The following is a 27,782-nucleotide window of genomic DNA, read 5'->3' as shown; positions in this document are numbered from 1 at the left end:
GTTATACAAATTTCACTCTATTTATTCTGTAAACTTACTTTTACACTCTTTTATTATATATTACGTGTTTTAACACATTTGAATATTTAATGTTGTCATTTTTATTTGCTCCCAAGTATCTTTTTAAGAAGCGGGTTGGTATTCTATATTTTATTTGTTTTCACCTTCGTATATTTAAGTGGTACGTTATGATTATTTGTTTTCACATGAAATAACATAATATGATCATATATTTTCGTTATTTATTTTATTTTTTCCATTTGGTGTGTACTCGTATATACTTTTTTCATGTATACGTTTATTTTTTTTTGCAGTGGAAACAATTCTAAAAAATGTACAAAAGTTTTGTATATGTTGACTTATATTATTTAAGAATTGTAAACTTTTTGCCCTTTATTTCATAATATTTTTGCAGTAAATAACTTACACAAAAATTTGTTCATAAAAAGTGCATAACAGAGGATTTAAAAGATAAATATACTAAAAGAACACCGAATATATAAAATACAAAAAAGTGGAATGTAGTGATAAAAAAAAAAAAAGAGAAAGGATAACAATATTCTTTATTAATGCTATTGTATTAACTGAAACTGAACAGTTGACAATGATATTCTTATCTATTTTAGCATTTGAATAGAGTTAAATATTAAAACCTCATTCCAGTATTGAGTTTACAACTGTTTAGTCTTTATTATCTTTCTTATTTTTCCTATAAAACGCAAGAATAATGAAAAAGATGAAAATATAAAATATTGTTATGAATGTAAATTAAAACTTTTTCTAAATTAATTGATCTTCATGGATCATAAAACGAAATTAAAAATATCTCATATGAAATATTGCCAACAAAGATTTTGCCGGTTTTTTTTTTGTTTAATCTTCTAACATGGAAATAATTTTTAAAAAAAATTTTTTCTTCAAGATACAGTTTTATTTAGGAAACAAGTTGTGTAAAAAAGTCTTATGTTTATAAGATTACACAAAAGCGAGTAAAAAAATATTATGATTGTTACCATTTTTAGGGATAGATTATAACCAATAATTATTCTAATAAGGATAGAAAATTACCTAGATTATAAAAATTCCTGATTTAATGGGAAAAACAGGTAAATAAGAAGAAGAAAGAAAAGGTTTACAAAATATATTGTTTAACTGGTAAAAGAGAGAGGGCATTAGCTCTTAGTTTTTGATAATTAGAGAAAATTTACTCTTTTCCTGTAAAACTTTCTCATAACCGATAACCAATAATTCGGAAAAAAATGCAAATTCTGTTTTTCTTTTTAATATTAAAAGCTGGGAAGTAACAGTCAAGTATAACGCTTTGTGATGTCTAACTTGATTCAAGATTTAAAATCTTCAACGTTTCCTAACCCCTCACAAATTTTTTTCAACAATAAAATCTATCCTCTTAACGCAAAGTATTCATAGCATATAAATACTGAACGAATTCACACACACCACACAAACACAAAACAGAAAGGTTTTAAATTTCGTTTTTTTATGGTTTTAAGGTAACTTGAAGGTTTCGACGTATTGAGAATATGAAGGGGGATATGTTTTTGGTAGAAAAAATCTAATTTATATATGTAAAATACTGCATCAAACGGGAATGCAAAAATCATATCTGAATTACGTTAAACTAATTTACAGTAATGAAATATGGACAATAGGAATAACAGAGAAGGAAAGAGCACAAGCTTTTTACATGTGTTGTTCGAGGAGTGCATTATGTACGTTGATTAAGTTAACAGGAATGCAATTTTAAGCGTATATATTATATTAAGGCCTTTAAGGTTAGCTAATTTTATGTATTTTTCAAAAAGTGGAAATTTAATAAGGACTGATAACATATATATTTTTTAGCAGTTTTATTTTTAATTGGTTTTATATTTTAAATGCAAATTTATACTGCATTTTTGTTTGCTTTCGATAAGCCTACAAGAAACTTTGTCAATATGAAAACAATCCATTCGCAAGAAACGCAAAAGCAAAATATTTATACATTTATAAAAATAAGAAAGAGAAATTAAAGGAGTAAACTAATACTATTCGTGAAGTATGATTCACTGGAATGCAGTAAATTGTATATCTTCTTACCCAAATTTCTTTTTGAATGAGAAAGTTTTTTGAATTTTTGATTGAAAATACTTTGAAATATCAGAATGACGATTATAGTATGTCATTGTGCTACAATCATCCTACGCTATGATGAGGATAAAACAATGTTTTCAAATATTTTAGAGAATATTTATTTAGTCTTCTACTCAAGTTATCAGGAAAATCTTCTTTTTTTGATTTGAAACACGTGAATGCATATTTTAAATTTTATATACAAAATGATATTGTTTTAATTTATGATATTGTTTTCCATAAATAACTAAAAGTATGAAAAATTATAGATCAAAGTTAAAGTAATCAACTTAAAAATTTAAAGGATATCCTTAAACTATTTCTAATGTGGTGATAAGAAACGATACTGAAACACGAGAACTACGTCAGAAAACATAATAAGAGAAAAAGGATGTTAAACAGGATGGTTTCTAATAGCAGGAAAGATACATTTAGTCTTTTAAACATTGGTGGTTGTAATATATTACGTTATAAAGAAATCGACTAGGACTGTAACAGGTGTGGAAAATAGCTGTTGCGCATGAAACTTATAACACAGTGTTTTAAAGTATACGTAAGTTATCCCGTTTATGTGAAACATTAATTTATTGGGAATATTCTTTTTATAATACTCTGAAACTGAGACTGGTTAAAAACTGATAAAAAAGGATTCATTGTATTACTGATTACTAATAAAGATGATAAACCAGTTACAATAAATTTTGTAATACAAGGTGATTCAACATTGCACATCAATATTTCGCGAACTGATTAGGTCCTAATGTAGGTAAAACTAATGTAGGTGTCATGTGTAGGTAAAACTTTTGTTCAAAAACGCTGTGTTCTCATGTTACGGCTAGCGAAATATTTCATCCTAATTTTTCGTTCTAAATGAAGCCATAGAATTTTTGGGTCCGAATTAAGTGGAAAATTTGGAGGTTTATAAATTTTTGCGTTGAAAATTTGAACAAAAGCAGGTTTCAGAAGAAAATTTTCTATTGTTTTTTAAAAAAGTATCAAATCCCAAAAACTGAACTCGGAAGAAAAGGTTTTTTAGGTTAGCCGTCAATTTACTTTTGTAAATTTTCTATAAAGAAATAAAAATTTCTAACAAAATTTAACAAAGATAATTTAATTATAAAAAAAAGGTTGTTACTAAAATCAATTTAAAAGAAATACAAATTCTATCTCAATTCAAAGTAAAAGAGACCAAAATGCGACCGAATAATATTAAAATATTTTAAAAAGATCAAATTTTTTTTTTCGTAATATTAACTTTTTGGGCATTGCAACAATTTTTTTGTGAAATAAACTAGAAATATTATTCCGAGACTGTTTTATTTAATCCTTTAAGTCAAGATACATAAAAACCACTAAATTTGTCCCTTAATTTTTACGAATATTTATAATACATTTTTGTATTTAAATCTTTTCGATGATTGATTAGTCATAGATAAGCTGGACGCTTATGCTTGGGAATATGGAATAGAAATTTTTTAGCGTATAAAAATGCTATACCTGACCGGGATTCAAAGCCGTGATCATCCGGAAGAAAAGCTAAGATGATGCTACCACTCAATACGGATGTCGGTAATTTGTAGTCCAAGAATTTCGCTTATGCCTCACGCGAAACATTTCGCTAAAGGTAACTCAAAAACTAAACATTTTCCTACATATGTTTGCAGGAAATATTTTGCTTACATTAATATTCTAAATCATCTATCAAAATATTCCAATAAAGTTTTTAATCACCTTAAAAATAAGAGAATTCAAAAATCCCGATTGAAAATCCGGGTTGTTTAGGTGTATTGCATTTTACAGTATAATTTTTTTTGAATTTCAGACTGAATCACTTTCTGTATTAGATAATCGTAAATATCTTTATAAGTTCGATATAAATTAAAAATTATTTAAGTTGATATAAAAAATATTTAACAGAACATTTTATTGTTTCAGTAATTTTTATAGGTGATGCCAAAATTTTTCACAATACAAATTAAATTCTACTAAACACCTGACTTTTAAATTAATATAAGAAAGACTTAACGCAAATTTTTAATTTATCTTTAACTATTCGTCTTTTTAAAAAAATTTACCACAATTTCTCTCCATCTTTAATTTTATCTATCTGCCTCAACATCCTTCTGTAACTCATTCTAAATCCTTTATTATGTTTTGTTTTTTCTCTTCCATGTTTACTACAATAAAGTCCTAAACAACCCGTAAGTATAAATAAGAACTTTCCTTGCTTGATATCTGGATAAATTCGACTGTGCCAATTTTTATAAATTCGACTGTAGAATTTTATACCAGAAAAATAAAATTAGAGATCTGAAAGGTATATTAATATTTATTTCCTCATTGTTTTCCTTTTTTTCATTTTCTATTACGTCTTGTTTTATTCTTATTTATTTTCAAAGTACCCTCCTAGCAATAAATCCACGCTATTCAGTATTTTTCTTTAACTCATCCTTGGTATATAGCAAAAGAATACTGTCATCAGTAAATCTTAACATCCTTAGTCTTCTCCTCAAAATTTTGTTTTCAAAATCTGTATTGCTTCTAAGTACTGGTTGAAAAGTAATCGGGATAGATTAAATCCTTGGCGTTACAAAATCCTTGACCTTATTGTCCTTCCTTCAGCGCCAACCTTTTTCATGTTCTATTCTTAAAAGTACTATCCAATTCTCATCTATATTACAAAACTCATTTCTTTTCTCTCCATATACGCCAGATTTTATTATCATTTTATTCTATTCCACATCATCAAATGCTTTCTAAAAATTAGTCTTTATTATACTCTTAACTTATTTTCATCTAAATTTTTTTTCGTTAAACTTTTATTTTTTAATAGAATTTTTGCATACGTAATTCAAATATTAAAACTATAGTGATATATGTTTAGCGTCCGTCACTAATAAAACTGTCTTTTTGTCAACTATAAAATGTAGTGCTATAATAAAATAACTTCATATAAATCTTTATCCAATAAAACGTTAACCTAGATTAATTTTCACAGAGGTATCAATTAAAAAAATATATTACATTAAAAAAAAAATCTTATTTTATCAACTATCATTAAAGGATAAATTTCTCAGTTCAATCCGTGTGTATATTTTTTAATGTATGTTTAAATCTTACCATTTAATAACTGCGCAAATTAAGATGATTTTTAAAAAATCTTCTAGTGGTCTTTGGTACCATTATAAGTAAATTAATTGAAAGCTATAAAATTATTTTTAAACGGAAAAATACAGGATGCATTTTCCTGAAAAATTACTGAAATAATAATAATAATATAAAAAAAATTGTCTTCATGTAAATAAAATTTTGCTAAAATTGTATACGATACTACATTAGGAAACAAGTTGATAATCGATTAAAAACCAATTTTTCACTGAATAAAAGCCTTCAATTAGAGTCATACTGTTTGTAAGCGATTATTTCTACCGTCAGATATTTAATTCTATTAATCTGTGTCAGATACATCCCATTTAACGGTCAATCGAAGTGAACGCAGTTCTACAGACTCGATAATATCTCTTGCGTTAAAAATGAAACGATGAGAACTTTACTTGATAAATTAATTATAAATGTCAATACGTTTGCACGTCACTGTAAAAGTTACTCAGCAGTTAATTTGTACTGATTTCAGCCGATCTTATTTTTTAACGCTTAGGATCTCTAGTTTAACTGAAATTTACATATTTCATCATACTGAACAAAGCTCTTGAAACTTTATATCTATTTCTTTTTCATAGTTTTATAAGAATGCAAATTATGTGTCTTTTGTGTTTCATGAAAACGGTTTTTTCTCATATCAATAGCGATATTTTTTTATAGCTGCCCAAATTTAAATAAATACCAAATATTTAAATAAATATTCATGTGCAGTTCTGCTTATGAAGACAGAATTTTTGTCACTTGAAAATATGTAATATGAAGTTATGTATTTTCTAACTTGCCCCGCTAAAAGTTTTTCGATCTTAAATTAAGTTAACATAAGAACAACTCAACCAATTTTCATAAAATCTTCACATATAGAGATTCAGTTACACTACTTCAGGATATTTAAATTTCAATGAAATTTAATAAGATTTTGAGCCACAAAATGTTATACATAGGCCTATAATAAAATAAACATATAAGGAAAACACAATTAAAAGGAATGTTATTTTCATACGCTTCATACAACAAAAAGTAAATAAAATCCATTTTCAACCCCCATTCCCACCATGCAACCGAAAGTAATACTAATTTTTCTTTGAAAAACCGGTAAAAAATAAAAAATTAAGAAAATAAAAAATATCAACTCTTTAAATAGGCGCCTTTGTTAATTTTAAATTAAAAATAAAGAAATCAGTATTTTGATTTTGATTGTGATAAATGGGAGCCAACATGTTTAGTGGACTGATTAACAGTATAATACTCGTAGCATAAATCAAATGAAATCAATTTTCATTTCATCTTTTAATTATTTTTTATTTTAAAAGCCTTTTCTGAAAAAAAACGATACTATAAATTGTGATTGCTTAATGTAAAATTTGACATACACATTAATTTAATAAAATGATGGGTCTCATCTTTCACTTCTGTTTCTTTACTTTCTGCATTAAAATGTTTTATTCATCTAATGTCATGTAGGGATTGAGTTTCCATTTTGAGGGCATGTGATTTATCTTCATGTTAAAGTTGTTCAGATTCATTTTTCTCTTTATATCACTCATGAAAACTTTTACGTTACGTATCATGAATTCGTAAACAAAAATAATTTACGATTATATCATAATTATCGTTACATGTCTTAATGATGTCATCATATAATTTTTTACTTTATACGATTACAAAATCTCAACTAATTTTAAAATTGTTGTACGGTTAGATATTGATAAATAAATATATACTTTAAAAAAAGTGAAACTGTATTAAGATGTTGGTGTGTTAGTTGTTAGTAAATAATATCTTATCTTTTTTGTTCACGTTTTGTCCATTCTTTAAAAGTAACTTTTCGTTTTTCTTCGTATTTTTTACTCCAGTGCTTCTTCTTCTTTTAGATAAGAAAACAGTTTTTCTAAATTTTTTATATAAAAACTTTATTCCTAGTAAAACGTTTTATTTTAATTTTAAAAAAGATAGTGACGACGATGATGAAATTTTCTATATTAAAAAGAGTTTATATTTTGATCTTCTACCACAGCTGTAGTTGATAATTACATTACCATCTGACTACTTATTTATCTATTTTCTTATAACGAAAAGTAATAATAATAATAATTTATTATTTTTTTAATTTGTTTGTATTTTTTGTGCAATAGGACAGCTACCTATAGCCTTTGTATATTACACAATAGTACATAAAAAAAAAAATATATATACATTAAATATAAATTAAAAATTTCAATATAAATTAAAAATATAGAATTTAATCATTAGTTCATAATAATTATTAGTAATTAGTTCATAACCATAGTTCATATAATAATTAGTTCATAAAAATAAGAGTAATACTGGTGTTTTAATTATGTTACACAATTATATTATTATATGTCTTTGCATAAATACATGATTACAGATAAACATGTACACATAATTCAGAAAAACAAATTTAAATAATATAGTTTAATAACAATAATAACATTAGTTTTTAATTCAAAAATTTACATCTTATCTCCTTCATCCAATTACATTTAATTAGAATTTCAGATACTTATACAACACTGTCAATATATATATGTGCAGGTAAAAATAGACACAAAAGAAATTTACATCATTGTCATACATTATTAATTGATTGTAATTATTAAAATATTTATTTATTTATTAACAGAAAAAATATTATATACAAATATAATATTTATATATAAAAAAAAATATATTAATAATAATAATAATAACAATAATGAGGGGGGACCCTCAAGGGTGGATTGAGGGCGCGAGGCTGTGGGTGTACGCTGTGCATGCCTATAGCCGGTTTATAAGAAAGATTCAACTGCCACGGCACCCTGGCGCGACTGATATACTGCTCAATGGCGGTTCTGGTCGCCCCGAGGGTGCTTAAACAAACTATAAATGAGACTCGTAGAAGAAAGAAAGAAAGATATGGTAGGATAAGTTTTAATTTTAATTTTAATTTAATGGTCTTTTGGGAACCTATCTCAAATTTTAATATTGGGGCCCTTTACACCCCATAAGTGTTTGTGATTGTCCTTGTCTTTATGTCTTAAATGTTTTGTGTAGTTTTGTGCTTTTAAATAAAATGTAAGGGCCCTTTACACCCTTACATATGACGATCCAGATGGTGATAGTAGTTTCTTTTAAAGATTATGACGAGGGCTAATGACCTTAGCAGTCGATGCCCATAAAAATTCAGAAAAAAAATAAATAATAATAATAATAATAATAATAATAATAATGTTTGTTAAAACCTCTAAAAGTTTAATTACTTAGCACATTTTTAATTGTATTTAGTCAACCTGTTTTAAGATCCTCTATTTTCAACTAAAATAAAATCACACTCTAAAACAGAGTCCAAAATTTACAATTCAAAATAGAGGATGTTCAAACGTAACCTGAAAGTATATAAAACGATAATATTTTCATCTTTTAAGAAAGATTAAGAAAAAATAAAATATAATAAACAACTGATAGTTCTGTGAAAAATAGAACTCGCTCATTTTGATTTGAATCTAATAAATTCAGTTCTATAAAGATAAATGAAATGTAGATTAAAAAACCACAAATATAATAATAAATATTACTGTCGATCATAATTGACTAAATAATATAGCCAATGGCTAGAAATAATCTCACTGTAATATCAACATAGAAGGCACTGTTTCCAGGGAGGAACTAACATCATTAACTAATGACTTTCTAGAGATACTTACATTATATCCTCATTTTTTTGTTCTGTGTTCTATATTACTATTTTGTTAATAAGTTTTCCAAGGGAAAACAATAAAAAATAATCAAAATGCAAAAGTAATTTTAACTAAATTAAGAATTTAATAGTGTACTCAGAAACGATAATGCTTTACTATTTCAAAAGAACGGTCTCAAAGATAAATTTTCATACTTAAAGTCGAGGAAAATATGAAAAGAACAGTAACACGTAGCAGGTAGCTGGAAATGTTTGGTATCATCACATATATACCATGAAGAATGGAGGGAAGATCTATGGTTCAATTAGCGCAATGATCGGCAGCTTTTCGATGGAATATTTCCATCATCATAACAGTCCTTCTATTGAATTTATCTAAGAAAAATAGCAGCTACAATTTTTAAATAAAAAATGGTGAGAAATATTGTTATACATACATCGCTCCACCCAATATCAAGGAACATTACTACAAAATTTCATAAAAATTATAAAACACATCTGGTCGTAAACTGCATCACAACCACATTTTAGGGAGAAAAAATATATTTAATGTTTATATATTGAAAGTAAAAAAAAATCTAAAAATTTTTAATAATAAAACTACAGACATAATTTCCTGAAAATTATTATTATTATTATTGTTACAATAGGATTTACGGTAGAGAAAATGATTACAGAAGAAAACTATGGCATTAGAATATAATGATAAATAAAAGATGTTATTGGGCTAATAAATATTTCAGGGTCAGATATTTCATATATATAGAAAGGAATACGGGAAGATTTGTGTTTTACATTTATGAAAAAAAAAGACAGTATCAAACGGAATAAACTATTGAATGGAAATATTTAACAACCAAAGTATACATTAGGAAGATAAAGAATCACTGTACCTGAATGAACAAACTTAATGATATGATCTAGAAAGAGAAATAAAGCAAGAGTGCTGCACGAGTGATTTAAAGTAATATGAGTATGTTTGTTGAAAATATAATAAAAAAGTAATATATGAGGATGAAGGGATGAGCGTTGGAAAAATAAAAACGAGTTGTGTAAGATCGGAAGACGGCATGGTAATGTTTGAAGAGATAAAGCACAGCATATTGGACAGATGATAGAAGACATTATGACTGAAAAAGACTTCAAAACAGAATACCAAAAAACGAAAATAACGTGGCTAGGGAACAATTAGCCAACGAAAATAAGTAATGATAATATAATATACTCAAAAAAGGAAGAACAAAAAAGTACAGATACTTAGGTAGTATGTTAACAAAAGATAGAGAAAATTCAAACGGATTTGTTTGAATTTTCGGTATTTTTACCGAAATAGACGAAACTATCAAACCGTTTAATAGAAAGAAAGGTATGATGTAAAATTGAATTAAATTTGGAGAAGATTCTTTGAAATGTGTTGAAGTGTGTTCACCTATATGGTTTTAAAATGTGAACAGAAAGCAAAAGGGTCAAAGAATACTGGAGATATTTTTAATCAATATTTAATACAGGATATTAAATAATAATTTAATACTAGATATTTTTTAATCCTGGAGGTATTTAATAATAAAAACAGGTCAGAACCAAATCGCTGGATGTATCATAAGAGAGAAGACGGAAACATAAAAACAAGAATCGTTAAAAGGTGTAAGGGAAAAGTGATAGAAAAAAGTAAAAATAATAAAGAATCTAAAAAGAAATGGAAGCTAGGTCAAAACGTTTAACCCATCGGATTGGTCTAGTGGTGAACGTGTCTTCCCCAATTCAGCTGGTTGGAAGTCGATAGTTCCAGCGTTCAAGTCCTAATAAAGTCAGTTCTTTTTACAAGGATTTGAATATTAGCCCGGATACCGGAATATTATCCGGATCCGGATTACCGGATTTGTTGTGGATACCGGTGTTATTTGGTGGTTGGGTTTCAATTAACCATACATCTCAGGAATGGTCGAACTGAGACTGTACAAGACTACACCTCATTTCCACTCATACATATCATCCTCAATCATCCTCTGAAGTATATTATCTGAAAGGTAATTACCGGAGGCTAAACAGGAAAAAGAAAGAAGGTCAAAAGGTTCGGTGGAAAAGGAAAGAACAGACGCATATATGCAGGTTACCGGCCTCGGGGGAGATATATATATATATATATTTTGTTAGCAAATAAATTTCTTAGAAATCATCAAGAACTAATGAAATTTTCATTTAACCGAACACTTTCTACTCGTACACAGCACCATCTTAATACTTTCCTATCTATACTGTTTGAAAATTGAGTAGGATAAATTTCCCTTAATATTCGTACAAAATCTAATTTTCAACTAAATTTTATGAATATTTGTTAAACAATTTCTTAGGTATAATGCCAAATAAATGATTTTAATTCAAAAGAACTTTTAATTTAATAAATACAAAATTTAAAAAAAATATAATTATAATTCCAAATTAGAAAAAGTACGCTAATAAGGTAGATGCTTAACTTTAAGACGGTTGTATATTAAGATTGTTGAATTTAATTTACAATGAGTGTCTTCAGTAAAGTTTTTCTTGGATAGATCATAAAAAATAAGGGCTTAAGATGTGAGCTTGAAACTAGTTTAAATATGCGCAATGCTCTTAATTAATATCTGCTCAGGCATAATATAATTTTTAACATTTCCTTCAAGCAATATTACAAGTGTAAAGTTTTAATTATGTTTTTATAATGAAAAGTGTAGTTCCTACTAACTGAAAGATGTTAATTGCTTTAGTCAAACTGGTTACACAATTTTGAATATATTATTAATTAAAGATCCTATTTATAAAATAATATTAATAGAATTGTTACAGTATTTCATTTTATTTTTTAAAATATATACATGCTAATAAATAAAATACATGCTAAATATTTGTAATGGAATTACAAATATAATTAAATTTAATATAATCAAAAATCATATTATATAATATAATCAAATATAATTAAAAGATTACAGTATAAGCTACCAATTTGAGAAAATATAAAATACAGAGCGTTCGTAAAGTTGCTGTGCACTGGAATTATGGAAGTGTATTGATGAAACGTTTTTAATTATTACTTAGTATTTTTATTTCTTTATTTTATAGAAACGGTTATTATAATATCTGGAATAGTTTATAAAAGGTGTTGAAAATGACCTTTTCCAACCTGAATACAATAGTGTACACGTTCAATTTGTTTTCAACACATTTACCAGATGACGTACTGGAACGTCTTATACGTGGTCTGTTGACAAGCACTGCTTATTTCGCTGCCTCCCTTAGAAAGTAATCTAAGTAAGTCATATCGGGCGATCGTGCAGGCCACAAACGCCTCGAAATGATTCGTTCAACAAAGATGTTTCGTAAAATAATCATTGACCTGTTGTTAGCTGTGTGCGCTGTGACGCCATCTTGTTGAAACTAACCGTGATTGATTTCCACTTCTGTTAACTGACTAATGATTTTGTTAAAACAGCGCAATAATGATCACTATTAACTGTATTTTCAAAAAAATTGGAACCACAATGCTCGCTCTACTCACACCGACCCAGAATCTAATTTTCGTTTTGTGTAAAGATTGTTCGTCTTAAAGATTGTCCATGGGGGTTAGTTGTATATTTTTTGGATTAATATACCCTCAAGATGAAACCTCGTTTCATCTGTTAAAAACATAATGTCGAGGATACCTACGGAAGTGTGGTCAATAAAGCATTTAAACCATTGACAATAATTTGGTCTTTTTGCATGATCCGTAGGTGTCAGTTCTTGAACGCACATTACTTGTAGGAGAAAAGATTCTGTTTTTTCTTACAAATTTATGTGCGGTAGCAAGTCTGATATATTGCTGCTGTGATAACTTACGCATCTACTTTGATGGACGTTCGGCCATAGCATCCGAAATATCAAGCAGCTTCTGTTTGTTTAGTTTAGGTAGTCTTCCACTTCGATCAGCAACTTAAACAGAGCCTGTTCCCCGAAATTTTTCTATATGAGTTCGAACTGGATTGCAGTGAGGAACAGGAGTATTTTGAAACTTTTCAGAAAACTTGTGCTTCACTAAATCAGTATAATTGTTACATTCACGAAAGACATATTCAACGAGAAAAATGCGTTTCTCTACCGAAAGGACCGTTACGTTTAACGCAGCTGTTAATTCCGATAAACTAAACAACACGAAACGAATCGTCAATCAAAACTTAACAACTGCCGGCTTGGTTTATTACTAAGCAACGCCCAACGAATCCACAGGGCAACCAATCTAACGCCGAAAGTACAGAATGCACCACATAATACTAAAGCATACTTCACAGCGGCTTTCCGAACCCGCTATATATATATATATATATATATATATATATATATATATATATATATATATATATATATATATACAGTATTATATGTTACATTTATCAGTATTATATACACAGTTAAAATTCAACATTAACCATTCTATCCCTAATTGCTAAAGAAAATTCAGAATAGCAACTTACTCAAAAAATTAAAGATTACTCTTAAAATTTCGAGTAGGATGAGAAACAATTTGTTCATCAAATTCTATGAATAATATACACTGAGCAAATATTTTTATAACAAATCCTTGACTAGTTCCGCGAATTTAATATTACTGGCAATCTGAATCATTCTCTATTACAATTGTTTTCATTTCAACTCGTATAATCTTTCTGAAATATCTTGCATATATTTAATAACGAAAATCAGGAATCTTATGGATCGAAGCAAAACCTTAATCTTTTTAATGCAATAATCTTTTACAAAATAATATTATGAATAATATTTTTGTCCTGCAAACGTTTAACATAGATTTTAAAAGTTAAAAAGTTATTTGAAAATATATTGAAGTATATTATTTTGTAAAAAAAGATGATTTTTAGTATTAATCATATTTATCACTGAAAAATTACGAATCAACGTAATTTCAAGTACAGATATCTGAAATTTTACATAGATTTTCTTATATTCATTTATTCGATTATAGTAACAAGTGTTATTTTGTTTTGCAGCACTTTGATTAATAGCTGAAATCAAAATTTATAACATAAAAGATTCTAAGAAAAAGTAGTGTGTACAAATTCTAAGAATTAAAATGAAATAAAATGACAGAATTCGTTTTATTTAATAAAATAAAATGAAAAAAATACTTTAATCTAGCGACCAGTATATAGATGATAAGGTTACAAATGCTGCTTGTAAAATCTTTGTATGGAATTACCAAGTTGCAACGGTCTTCTTACCTTAGATTTTGAATTTTGATATAGTATATAATATATATGTGTCTGTGTAATACATAATTTCTCTTGAAGTTTTATATATGTGTTCATTAAGTTCATTACGAAAATTTATATATATATTTTTTTTTTGTTGAGATTATATATATCTACTAAAAATTTTCATTCTCATACTTCGGAACGTATTATGAATATTTTCTAGGGGAAGAAAATGGGAAAAACTTTAGCTCCTCCAATGTTAGTTAGTTGACGGTTTTCAACGTCTATGTTTTAAAGAACACTTGTTAATTGGCAAAGTGACAAATAAAAGATTATTTTATTACACGAAATTTTTTCGCGAAATTTGGGAATTTGAAGCAGGTTCTCCATCATCTACAGAAAAAAAAACTTAAATAGGAAAAAAATATTTAAGAAATTTTTTCGATAAAAAATAATTTTCTATCTGAATTTAATTTTATGACTTTTTAAGTGCGCTGACTTTTAAGTGACTTTTAGTTCTTTGTTCTGACTTTTTAGTGTTTTATGACTTTTTATGTGGTGAACGGATTTTTTTTCTAATTTAAATTGAATAGTAGCCAGAATATAAGGAAGTAAAGGAATCTATTAGTTAAAACTTTTAACGAAAACTGATGCTGTTGTTTTATTACATTTTGCGCAATAACAGTAATATTCACCACTCGCTTAAGGCAATTCCAAAGTGATTTGTAATAACTCTCAAAAAACTATTTAAAGAACATTTTACGTTAAAAATTTACTGAAGCAAAAAGGTGTGTGATCCCATTTTGTTTAAGATTAATATTTTCTAGGTGATTTTTAGGTAAACTGTGCAAAAAAAGAATAATGTTAGTTAAAATGGAAATGGGCTAATTTTAATTCTTTTACCTGCATCTCTAATTTCACGAGATAAATTACAAATTACTACAGTAAAATAAAACAGAAGTATTAGTGTAACTGTTTCGCCATATAAAATTTATATGTAATAAAATAGAGAGAAAAATCTAATGTGTAACCACATGACTTCCTTGTACGCCTATTAAATTAAATATACACATTATTTTTAAAATGATAAGTACATAAAAACCTCCTCTATGAATCATGAGACCTTGCCGTTGGTGAGGGGGCTTGAGTGCTCAGGGATACAGAGTAGCTGGACCGAAGGTGCAACCATATCGGAGAGGTATCTGTTGAGAGCCAGACTAAGGAATGATTCCTGAAAGAGGGCAGCAGCTCTTTCAGTAGTTGTTAGGGGCGTGAGTCAGGACGACTTAAACGGCCGTATCAACATCACTCAGTCCTCTGAGTACTGCGCAGCTGAAAGCAATGGAAAACTACAGCTGCTTTTTTTCCAAGAAAATGTGGCTCTCTGCATTTTCACATACCAATAATGGAGGCGCCTTCCTTGGTAAAATATTCCGGAGGTAAAATAGTCCCCCGTTCGGATCTCCGGGTGGGGACTACTAAGGAAGGGGTCACCAGAAAATTAAAAAATAACATTCTACGAGTCGGAGCGTGGAATGTTAGAAGCTTAAAAAAGGTTGGTAGGCTAGAAAATTTAAAAAAGGAAATGGGTAGGACAAATGTGGATATAGTAGGAATTAGTGAGGTTCGGTGGGAAGAGGAAGGCGACTTTTGGTCAGGTGATTTTAGAGTAATTAACTCAGCGTCAAATAATGGGCAGGCAGGAGTAGGTTTCGTGATGAACAAGAAGATAGGGAGGAGAGTGGAGTATTTCAAAACGCATAGCGATAGAATCATTGTAATAAGGATAAAATCAAAACCTAAACCGACAACGTTTGTTAACGTCTATATGCCTACAAGCGCCCATGATGATGATGAGGTAGAGTGTGTATACGAAGAGATTGATGAAGCAATTAAACACGTAAAAGGAGATGGAAATTTAATAATAGTTGGAGATTGGAATGCAAGCATTGGAGAAGGCAAGGAAGGAAATATAGTGGGTGAATACGGGCTGGGCAAAAGGAATGAAAGAGGGGACCGACTTATAGAGTTTTGCACGAAGTATAATTTAGTAATTGCCAACACCCAATTTAAAAATCATAATAGAAGAATATACACTTGGAAAAAGCCAGGCGATACTGCAAGGTATCAGATAGATTATATCATGGTTAAGCAAAGATTTAGAAATCAACTCGTTGACTGCAAAACTTACCCTGGAGCAGACATTGATAGCGACCATAATTTGGTGATAATGAAATGTAGATTGGGGTTTAAAAACCTGAAGAAAAGATGTCAGATGAATCGGTGGAATTTAGAGAAGCTTGAGAAAGAGGAGGTAAAGAAGATTTTTGAGGAGGATATCGCAAGAGGTCTGAGTAAAAAAGATAAGGTAGAAAATGTAGAAGAAGAATGGGAGAATGTTAAAAAGGAAATTCTTAAATCAGCAGAAGCAAACTTAGGCAGAATAAAGAGAACTGGTAGAAAACCTTGGGTTTCAGACGATATATTGCAGCTGATGGATGAACGTAGAAAATATAAGAATGCTAGTGATGAAGAAAGTAAAAGGAACTATCGGCAATTAAGAAATGCTATAAACAGGAAGTGCAAACTGGCGAAAGAAGAGTGGATTAAAGAAAAGTGTTCAGAAGTGGAAAGAGAAATGAACATTGGTAAAATAGACGGAGCATACAGGAAAGTTAAGGAAAATTTTGGGGGACATAAATTAAAATCTAATAATGTGTTAAACAAAGATGGTACACCAATATATAATACGAAAGGTAAAGTCGATAGATGGGTGGAATATATTGAAGAGTTATACGGAGGAAATGAATTAGAAAATGGTGTTATAGAGGAAGAAGAGGAAGTTGAGGAGGATGAAATGGGAGAAACAATACTGAGATCTGAATTTAAGAGAGCATTAAAAGATTTAAATGGCAGAAAAGCTCCTGGAATAGACGGAATACCTGTAGAATTACTGCGCAGTGCAGGTGAGGAAGCGATTGATAGATTATACAAACTGGTGTGTAATATTTATGAAAATGGGGAATTTCCATCAGACTTCAAAAAAAGTGTTATAGTTATGATACCAAAGAAAGCAGGGGCAGATAAATGTGAAGAATACAGAACAATTAGTTTAACTAGTCATGCATCAATAATCTTAACTAGAATTTTATACAGAAGAATTGAGAGGAGAGTGGAAGAAGTGTTAGGAGAAGACCAATTTGGTTTCAGGAAAAGTATAGGGACAAGGGAAGCAATTTTAGGCCTCAGATTAATAGTAGAAGGAAGATTAAAGAAAAACAAACCAACATACTTGGCGTTTATAGACCTAGAAAAGGCTTTCGATAACGTAGACTGGAATAAAATGTTCAACATTTTAAAAAAATTAGGGTTCAAATACAGAGATAGAAGAACAATTGCTAACATGTACAGGAACCAAAAAGCAACAATAACAATTGAAGAACATAAGAAAGAAGCCCTAATAAGAAAGGGAGTCCGACAAGGATGTTCCCTATCGCCGTTACTTTTTAATCTTTACATGGAACTAGCAGTTAATGAGGTTAAAGAACAATTTAGATTCGGAGTAACAGTACAAGGTGAAAAGATAAAGATGCTACGATTTGCTGATGATATAGTAATTCTAGCCGAGAATAAAAAGGATTTAGAAGAAACAATGAACGGTATAGATGAAGTCCTACGCAAAAACTATCGCATGAAAATAAACAAGAACAAAACAAAAGTAATGAAATGTAGTAGAAATAACAAAGATGGACCACTGAATGTGAAAATAGGAGGAGAAAAGATTATGGAGGTAGAAGAATTTTTTTATTTGGGAAGTAAAATTACTAAAGATGGACGAAGCAGGAGCGATATAAAATGCCGAATAGCACAAGCTAAACGAGCCTTCAGTAAGAAATATAATTTGTTTATATCAAAAATGAATTTAAATGTCAGGAAAAGATTTTTGAAAGTGTATGTTTGGAGTATCGCTTTATATGGAAGTGAAACTTGGACAATCGGAGTATCTGAGAAAAAAAGATTAGAAGCTTTTGAAATGTGGTGCTATAGGAGAATGTTAAAAATCAGATGGGTGGATAAAGTGACAAATGAAGAGGTATTGCGGCAAATAGGTGAAGAAAGTAGCATTTGGAAAAATATAGCTAAAAGAAGAGACAGACTTATAGGCCACATACTAAGGCATCCTGGAATAGTCGCTTTAATATTGGAAGGACAGGTAGAAGGGAAAAATTGTGTAGGCAGGCCACGTTTGGAGTATGTAAAACAAATTGTTGGGGATGTAGGATGTAGAGGGTATACTGAAATGAAACGACTAGCACTAGAGAGGGAATCTTGGAGAGCTGCATCAAACCAGTCAAATGACTGAAGACAAAAAAAAAAAAAAAAAAAGTACATAAAATTTTTATCGTTATGATATTTTTTGTTTTTTTATTGTTGTTATTGTAAAAATATTTTTACAATCAGAGGTTAATAATTATTAATAAATCAATTATACATACAATATACATTTTTAAATTTAAAAATCAATTAAATCAATTATACATTTTTAATATTTCATTAATTAAAAATGTTATTTGTCTATAACTCTGGAACCAATGAAAATAAGTACCACGTATAAATATCGTTGAAAAGCTCTCAATGAGGGCTTATCACTGCAGTTAAAAAAATTCCACAAACCTTTTTTTTTGGATTTTGATTTTTTTTAACACTTTTGGTCCAGTTCATTTCAAACAAAATGGAAAGTGCACAACTAGACGATCCAACAGTCTTAAATCCAAAATTTCAACATACTATGGCTAGTCGTTTTTGAGTTATGCGAGATATATACGTACGTACAAACACACATAAATACTTGCGTACGTACAGACGTTACACTGAAACTAGTCAAAATGGATTCAGGGATGGTCAAAATAGATATTTCCATTGAAATCTGAAAAACGAAATTTTTCGCAATCACAGTACTTCCTTCACTTCGTATAAGGAAGTAAAAAGTATACGAAATGTAATGCCAGGCTATGATCATAACATTAAATTATTTTTACAATTTACAGTGATTAATTTTCATTATTAAGCATCTATTTTCGAAATGGAACTTAAATTTTTATAATTAAAATTGGGCACATTATTGTACGTAATCGTAGTAAAGGAAGATTGGAGTACACAATAAAAAAACATTCAGAAATGCTCTCATATATTTGTTAAGAGTTATTTTCTGTAACCTACTTCAAGGTTACATCCGATAATAGGGATTAATTTTAAGTTTTTTCAATAACTGTTAAGAACAGAGAATATAAGTATAAATAAAAATAATTAAAGGAAATAAAATGTGACAGAAAAGAAAGATAGCAGGAAGTTATATAAGAGAATTAAGTAGAACAACGTAATATAAATGAAGAAAAAGAATATATCTAGTCCGTAACTGTGAATGGATCTGAAGAAATCAAAAGTAGTCTTTGTCAACCAGAGAACTTTCAAGAGATAAAAAAAAAGATAAAATCTTTGTAGAATACATAGAATATACCATAATTTTTGCGCAGAAAACGTGGATGATAAAATCTCCGGGAGAGGCAAGAAAATGAAAAGGTTGATGCGGGCCATTGAGCCTGATTACTACAAATAAACGAATGCCAAACTATAGTATAACCCTGTAACTTTCTGATGTATAATCAGAGTATTGAACAAAAAAGAAACTTATTTTTTACAGAGAATAAGGATATGTAAACTATTAATAGGCATCTCTTGGTTCAACAACTTTAACGAAAATACATGCTTTTTATTCTATTACCACTCCTACCTAATCAGTAGATTTAATTACTTAATAAGGCGATTTAAAAGTGATATTTATTAAATTTTTCTAAAAAATCTTTTACGTCGTAAAAAATATTATTTCCGACAATCATATTACCACGTATGTTTTTAAAGCTTAGAAAAAAACATAGGTGTTAAGTACAATGTTTACCGATGGATTTTCATAATCTTCAGCTGCGCATACTTGAAGGTAACGAATAACACGAAGGAGGAAATCATTTTTTAGTTTTACCGTAAATTTTGATTTCTCTCTAGCTACCACATGCCCACGTATACACACAGATGTGATTATTATATGCAGCGGCAGAAGCCGACTATTTTGTAATTATGACGGGTTACTTCTTTACCATCCGAGCTTTAACACTTTTATACACAAATATATTAAAGCTTTAATACAAAAAAAGGGAACAAAGAGAAAGGAATATATACTTTGGCATAGTTAGTAGTAAACTACATTCAACAGAATTTGCGGCAACATTGCACTAACTAGTGCTGTTTACTGAAGTAAGTTGCATACACTTTAGAAGAAAATTAACTTGATGAGTAATGTATCGGCCCACATTGAGTTAATACATTTAAACGATGCAAGAGAATCTAAAAGCGAAAAAAGAGAGAAAGAAGATTTCATTCTACAAAATAAATTATTCAAGATGGAACAAATATTTTGAGATTAATAATTATTATACAGGTAATTTAAGAAAATATTGAATCAAACCAGTCAAGTGATTTATGACAGACAACAAATTGCTAGTTTATATTTATTAATACGATCTTTCTTATAACTAATCAAATAGAATTTATTAATAAAATTTATTTTTCGAAAAGGAAAATAAATGCTCTGAAAGAGGGTTCCCATATGCCAGCTCTTTACAATATGAGAATAATTTTTAAGTACGAAAATTTTAGACATAAACTGGTATTTTAGCTCAAATAAATTGGGTTTTCGAAGAAAATATATCTACTAGTACATTTAAAACAAAAATTCCGTCGACATCTACGAGTTTATGAGCTCGTCACGTTATCTCCTCGTTAAAGAATGTGCCATCTGACCCTTGAAGACAGACCTTTCACTGTTCGTCTGGAGATGTCGTCATTGGCCTTCTTGTATCTTCCGTTAAAACTTCCTTTTAATTTTCTGGAAAAGATGAAAATCCAATACACCATATCCGAACGGTATGCAGGATGAAATTCGATCACAACTTTAACAAATGTTCTGATGCGTTTTAGATAACGTGAGAACGCACTTTATCTTGTAAATTATTGCGTGTAACCAACATCCCTTATTTTGTATTGCTTGATGAATTAATTCGCCACAGAAGCTTGAAGCTTGTACGTGAGAATATGGAAATTAATTTTTGCAGCGTACGAAAAATGCCACGTCTATCCGGGATTGGAACTCGGGACCTCCAGATGAAAAACTACCACTCCGCCACGGAGATCCGTGGAATGGTAGCTACTCACTACTACTCAATTTTAGTGAGTAGGACTACACTGATAATTTTTCATAGTGAGCCGTAAATTTTTCACATTTTGTAGTACATTTGTACCTTGCTTATTTTTCCTAGGGACTAATAACCGATCGGAAGAATTCCTCTCCGGCCGGCCCTCAAAACATTTCCGTAATAACAAATGGACTTCCAGATCTTGCTATTGTATTTATGTTGACTCTCTCTCTTTGTTGAATAATGGATCTATTTCCTCGAATTTTCCTCGTACACTTGTCAATGAATTTCTAATATCATAGATTTCTCGACTGGGCGAATCCTTTTGGCGTTTAAAAAACAAATAATCGATCGCTCCTCACTATTGGTGGGATTGACGACCGACATGGTTAAAAAAAAAGTGTTACTAAAATAAATTCTGATGAAGTTCGTGAGCTTCAGGTAACTGTCAGCCTCATAGACGAATGAAGGCAAGTTCCAGACTAGTTTAAGTTTCAGCGTGATTTTATGTCGTTAATATACTCGTATGTGAAAGATTTTTACCTTAAAAATTACCCATTATTACTTAACAATGATTTTCTGGCCCATCAGGTTCCTGAAATTACTAAGCTAATTAATGAATCGGGGAAATTTAAGGCTTTACTCAGGTTAGCATCGTAATTGAAGGGAAATCACTTCTGGATAAAGACGTAAACATCTTACTAATTTCCCAAGGAATAACCCAGGTAAAAATAACATTTCAAAACCCGATCTACAAAGAACCTAGAACCCAATTCCCAACTCCGTTTACCTTAGAGATAAATGTACAACCGCCATTGAAAATTAAATATCACTCGATAATTAGGATGACCCTGCTGCAGCAAGGTACTCATATTCAAGCTCTCCGATTTCCCGTTAGCCTTACGTTCCATACCGTAACGTAATTTGAGGTTTTCGTTTAATTATTACAGAGGACCTAAACAGAGACAAAAGAGCAATGGGATAAACGAATTTTTCAAAAAAATACATAGGTAATAAATAACAAAGGACATAAATTTAAGTTGAAAAAGATGCATAATTTAATAAATTTTACTTACTTGGCCATTTCAGAGAGTTGTAATCGTCCATCTTTATTTGAATCAAAAACTTGCAGCTGTAAAATTAAATAAAAAATTAAATTGTTTTACAAACAAAAAAATTATTTTATATTTAGATAATAAATATATAACGGAATTAAATATAATATAGATTTCCAAATTAAATGATTATTATTACGTATTTTTATAATACAGATATATACATATAAGTAGATTTTATGCGATTTCTGTTGAGCATAAAGAGAAAATTCTTATAAGTTGATCAGGTTCGCTTTAAATTGTCTTATGATATGGTTCTTATTGTCGTACGGTCTTATAGTTAAGTGATAAGGAACGCTATCGCGACTCAGCTTTGATAATCTTATATGAGTATACGCCTCTATTCTCGTATAATTTCTACACAAATTTTTCCCCTCATCGAAAATGCGAAGTTAGGATAATACATCTGTTCCTTTCAAACTCATTCTTGCAAAGCGATTCAGTTCAGTCAATATTTAACGAATTTCGTTAAGTCGTAGAAGCAATTTTTATTACAAATTATCTGAAGTAATAATCTATTTACATCTACGTATATTTAATTATTATTGTTTTTGTTTTGGGTTTAAAATATAATAATTATTATAACATTAATTTTAATCCACGAACACTATAATTAATTCACCTAGATAGTTCAGCTAAATATACCAGGTGGTGAATAAAAATTTTCATATTTGAATCATGACGAGGATTTTGATGTATTTTCATTTTATAATTGTTTTTTCATATTTAAGAATCACAAGTGTAATGAATAAAGTGAATTATTCATTCAAATAAACAATTACTATAATTATAACAACAAACTGTATTCTATCAGACCGTATTTTGGAATAATTATTTTATAAGCGATTTTATATTTAATGTTAATAATTTTTATTAAATAATCATTAATAACATAAATAAGTTAAGTGTGTGAAAGTTTAATAATTTGGTTTGCATGAGAAAAAGTACAAGAAACGTTTGATATCTTACATCAGAAAAACGTAACGATAGATGATACTTATGCTATTGCCTAACATTACTTCTCTGATTGTGGATTATTTCGGCACTTTTATAAGTTTTCCAAAGCTAAAAATTACGTAAAATTTTGAATATAATAAAAGTAAAATATAATACGTAACAATAATAAATAACAATATAATAATTATGTAAACCCTGACCATGACAACACTTAAAATAAATCATAAGTCAAATTGCAAATTGATTTACTAATTTTTGTCATGTGAAATATTTTTATTCATGTAAACATAAATTTTAATAATATCAGATTGAAACGAAAATGAAAAATAAATTTACCTAGACTTTGACTTAAACGAATTTAGGACTGCGACATTACGGTATTAGGTACGGTTGTCTTTTGTCATTGGCTAAATAAAAAACGTACTTGTAACCTGATATACTCAGCTGAAATGTTTTAGATTGATATATTGTTTACTTCAAGTCAAATAAATATTTTTTATTACATCAACTTTTAACAGAAAATAATCTACATTCGACTTTAACCTCGAGGAATCGGGGTCTTTTTTTGCGAGTATCATTGAAGACGCACTGACTAATTCTTACATTCCTCCTGACAAATTCTAAAAATTATACAACGAATTTCCTGGTAACATGTCGTAATATTTGAGTGAGTGAAGGGAGTGAGTGGGTGAGCTTCTGGTATTTTGTGTAGTTATTTGTATGTTTGTGATGCAGTTCCGTACAAACGAATTTTTCAATTTTTATGAAATATTGCACTAGGGTTCCTTCTTATTAGGCGTAATGACATATTTGTACATATAATTATTTTCACAAAATGTTTCGTTACAAAATAACGGCTGTTACATTTCTTGGAAGGGATGTTGGAGAAGTGCGGTGGAGGACAGCTTTCATTGTCAAGGACAAACACGAGGTTAGCTCATGACCATAACTTGCCTGTCTCAGTTTTCTGTTGGTGATGTCATCATTCACTTTCAATTTTTCTCTTAGTGGCTACGCATTAGTTGCTTAATTTTTTCTGTTTTACTCCACCTTAAAGCCTAAATTATTTTCTGACAACGTTCTCCTGCTACTATACAGAATCGGCATTTTCCACTATAATAATAGTTAATTCATCTTACGTTGGTTTTCGAATAACTTGTTTTTTAATCGTTTTCCCATTGGACACTATTCAAAAGGGTTGATGGCCATTTTTTTTTTTGACAAAAACTTTTAAAAAATGCAAGAATATGTAAAAAAATACGTAGAAAAATAAAATGCGTGCGAATATAGTGGAAGTACCTCATCGACAGCTAGCAGCCAGTGATGTTTGGCAAAAAATAATACTTTCAGAACGACGTTATTAATGTGAAAATAACTGCCGTTGACAATTCCATTTAGTAACTAATTTACTTTTCTGTAAGTAATTTTTTTTGTAGAATCCAATTTATTAAATTCAGTGCAACATGAACACAGTATACTGATTTAAGGACCACCAGTCTTATGTTAAATTTTTTTCCTGTTTATTATTATGTAGGAAAAATATGAATCATGAGTGTCACTGCCTCTATATTTTCTCTATTAAAATCATAAAAATTCGGTGAACATTTTCCCGTTACATTGAATTGCGTTTGGTGGTCTAGTAGTCTTGCCTTTTCAGATTTAAATGTATTGGATTTTATTGCTATGGAAATTTGTGTAAAGGATTTTTCCTTAATAGACGGTTCAGAGGACTTGTTACTAAAATGTTAATAATTGGTGCCAGAAAATTAGTGAGCTTCAAAGAAGTACAAAATCTTAAATTAATTATTCCTCAATCAACATTTTCTATCTTTTCTCAGTTAACTCAATTAAAAAATTAACTTTATTTTTATGCCTGTTAAAGCTACTAATAATGTTCTTGATCAACGTAATTCTTGAAGCTAAGAAAGGTTATGAAAGGTGAATTACGGAACAACATATACAATGTAGAAGTTTACTGCTGACTAAACAATAATAAATATTATTTCAAAACTAATTTTCATATTATAAACAGAAAAAAATCAATGCAAAATAGATTTTTATAAATTTTTTTTTATTCATGTTAATATTTATTTTTTGATCATTACATTAAATTACCTATGAAACGTGTTTGCGGTTGGAAATGGAAAATGGAAAACTAAAAAATGGTGAACTTACAACGTGTAAAATAGAGTGTATTTTTATTCACTGTGTGCTTACCATGGTATCAGTGTATTCAATAAGCTTATCTTCTGAAACGTCATTTATCTTCTTTGCTTCTCTGAGTAGATCTCTTAGGAAATTCTGTAAAATAAAAAAATTACATTTAGAGACCGTTTCTGTAATGAGAACAAATAAATATATATATATACTTGAAAAAAAAGAAGAAAACTCATATTATATAAAAGTAAATTATTACAAAAATCTGTAAAATATATTACTTAAAAATTTCCAAAGAATAAAATAAAATTAAAATTAAACGAAAACTAATTTAGTAAATAATGAGAAAAAATGAAATTCTGTAATCAAATAAAAATTAAAACATCAATAATTAATAACACTATGCATGAATTTATTTTTTTTTTAAATCATTGAATGCAAGTTAAAGGTATAATTTTAAATATATCAAAAAATATATTTTTAAAATGTTTTGAGTCAAAATTAAGAGAAAAAAGGTCCAAACAACCAAAAGAGAAGAAATATGAGTAAAGCTTCAGAAAAGAGCAAGAAGAAATAAAAGGTGGACAAGGAACAAAAAATGGAGGAGGAATGAAGGACAGAAAAAAAACGAAAATTATGGTGAATGTAAAGAGAAAGTGAAAGAAATGGACTTGGTGAAGAAAAGGAAAAATAATAAAAACAAGTAAGATATCAGAAAAGGAAAAGCGATGAAGTCAGTAACGAAGAAATAAATATGACACAGAATTGTGTTCAGGAGACAATCAAGAGAAAATAAAGAGGATTAAGAAAACAATAGACGGAATGAGGAGGAAATTTAAGGAGTAGGGAAATTTAACGTTACTATAGGATAAAAAAAGCCAAAGAAAAACTGTAAAAGAAAACGAAAAGAAAGGAGACAGATAATTGTCTGTCTCCTGGCTGGATTCATGGTATCAGAGGAAACAAGACTGAGTAATACACAAAGCATGTCAGTTATAATAAAACATTATTCAATAATTATAAAATAAAACAAATGTATAACAACTACCTTCTTTTTTCTGTTTTAGCCTCCGGAACCACCGTAAGGTATTACTTCAGAGGATGAATGAGAATGATATGTATGAATGTAAATGAAGTGTAGTCTTGTACAGTCTCAGGTCGACTATTCCTGATACGTGTGTAGTTAATTGAAGTCCAATCACCAAATAACATCGATATCCACGATCCAGTATTAAAAAAAATGTATAACAAGTGTGGTAATTTAAATTACTTCAATCAAATAAATTTTAGAATGGGAGAGAATGGTTTCAAAAACCAATAAAATAAATTACAGTTAGACGCGTACTTATATTGTTAAGCAATATCATTTGTGGATAATAAGAAAAACTATAAAACCAAACTCTTGGAAGGAGGGGAGAAATGTTTTATCTCCAACTTTACTATTCATTATTAAAATTAAGGGAAAAAATGACTATGAAAAAGTAATTATAATTATTATAATAACACTCATGTAAACAGAGGATGTTTTATTTGTATTTATCAAATAAAAATAACCTTGACTAAAAATTGTGAAGTGTTCTCTTAAACAATTTCAATCTTAGCGTAAATTTATCTTAAAAATAGGCTGAAATACTGAAACTCAATTTTTTTTTCTCATCACGAGCTCTTACACGCCCCTTATATAGAGAGCTGAATAAAATAAAAAAATGATCTCAATAATAGCCAGAGTTAGAATGTATCTTCAACTAAAGAAATATACTCTCCATTAAATAAAATTCAGGGAAGGGAACTGTTACATTTTTTTAATGATATTAAATGTTAAAAAAAAGAATTTTAAGAAAATTATAAAAGTCTGTAAAACTTTGGTCTCCTTTCATTATTCAATCCATCATTATGAATTCCCTCCATCATTGTTATTTAAGTAAGTTTTCTAACAATCTGTACCTATAAAGCAACTTGTTGTACTGAATTATCAACGCCTAGCAAAAACTGCTGAAGATACATTGATGAAAATTTGTGTACGTGTTTTTCTTACGGTGTAAGTCCACACTAAGAAAGGACTTTTTGAAATTCCGAGTTTTTTAGGGTTAAAATG

At 28.9% G+C, this 27,782-nt stretch overlaps 1 protein-coding gene across 1 annotated transcript in view; it reads right to left on the bottom strand.

Annotated features, from left to right (window-relative positions):
- The window catches only part of Cbp53E (Calbindin 53E), a 498,615-nt gene that overhangs the window by 204,365 nt on the left and 266,468 nt on the right, over positions 1–27,782 (bottom strand). Inside the window, exons 6-7 of the mRNA XM_075354418.1 lie at positions 25,748–25,831; positions 22,535–22,590 (exon numbers count right to left, since the gene is read on the bottom strand). Coding sequence (XP_075210533.1) covers positions 22,535–22,590; positions 25,748–25,831 — 140 coding nt within the window. The remainder of the gene's footprint in view (positions 1–22,534; positions 22,591–25,747; positions 25,832–27,782) is intronic.

The sequence above is a fragment of the Lycorma delicatula genome, chromosome 1, assembly GCF_047948215.1.
Source record: "Lycorma delicatula isolate Av1 chromosome 1, ASM4794821v1, whole genome shotgun sequence".
NCBI lineage: Eukaryota > Metazoa > Arthropoda > Insecta > Hemiptera > Fulgoridae > Lycorma > Lycorma delicatula.
The sequence above is the reverse complement of the archived record's forward strand: the minus strand, read 5'-3'. Positions and strand labels throughout refer to the sequence as shown.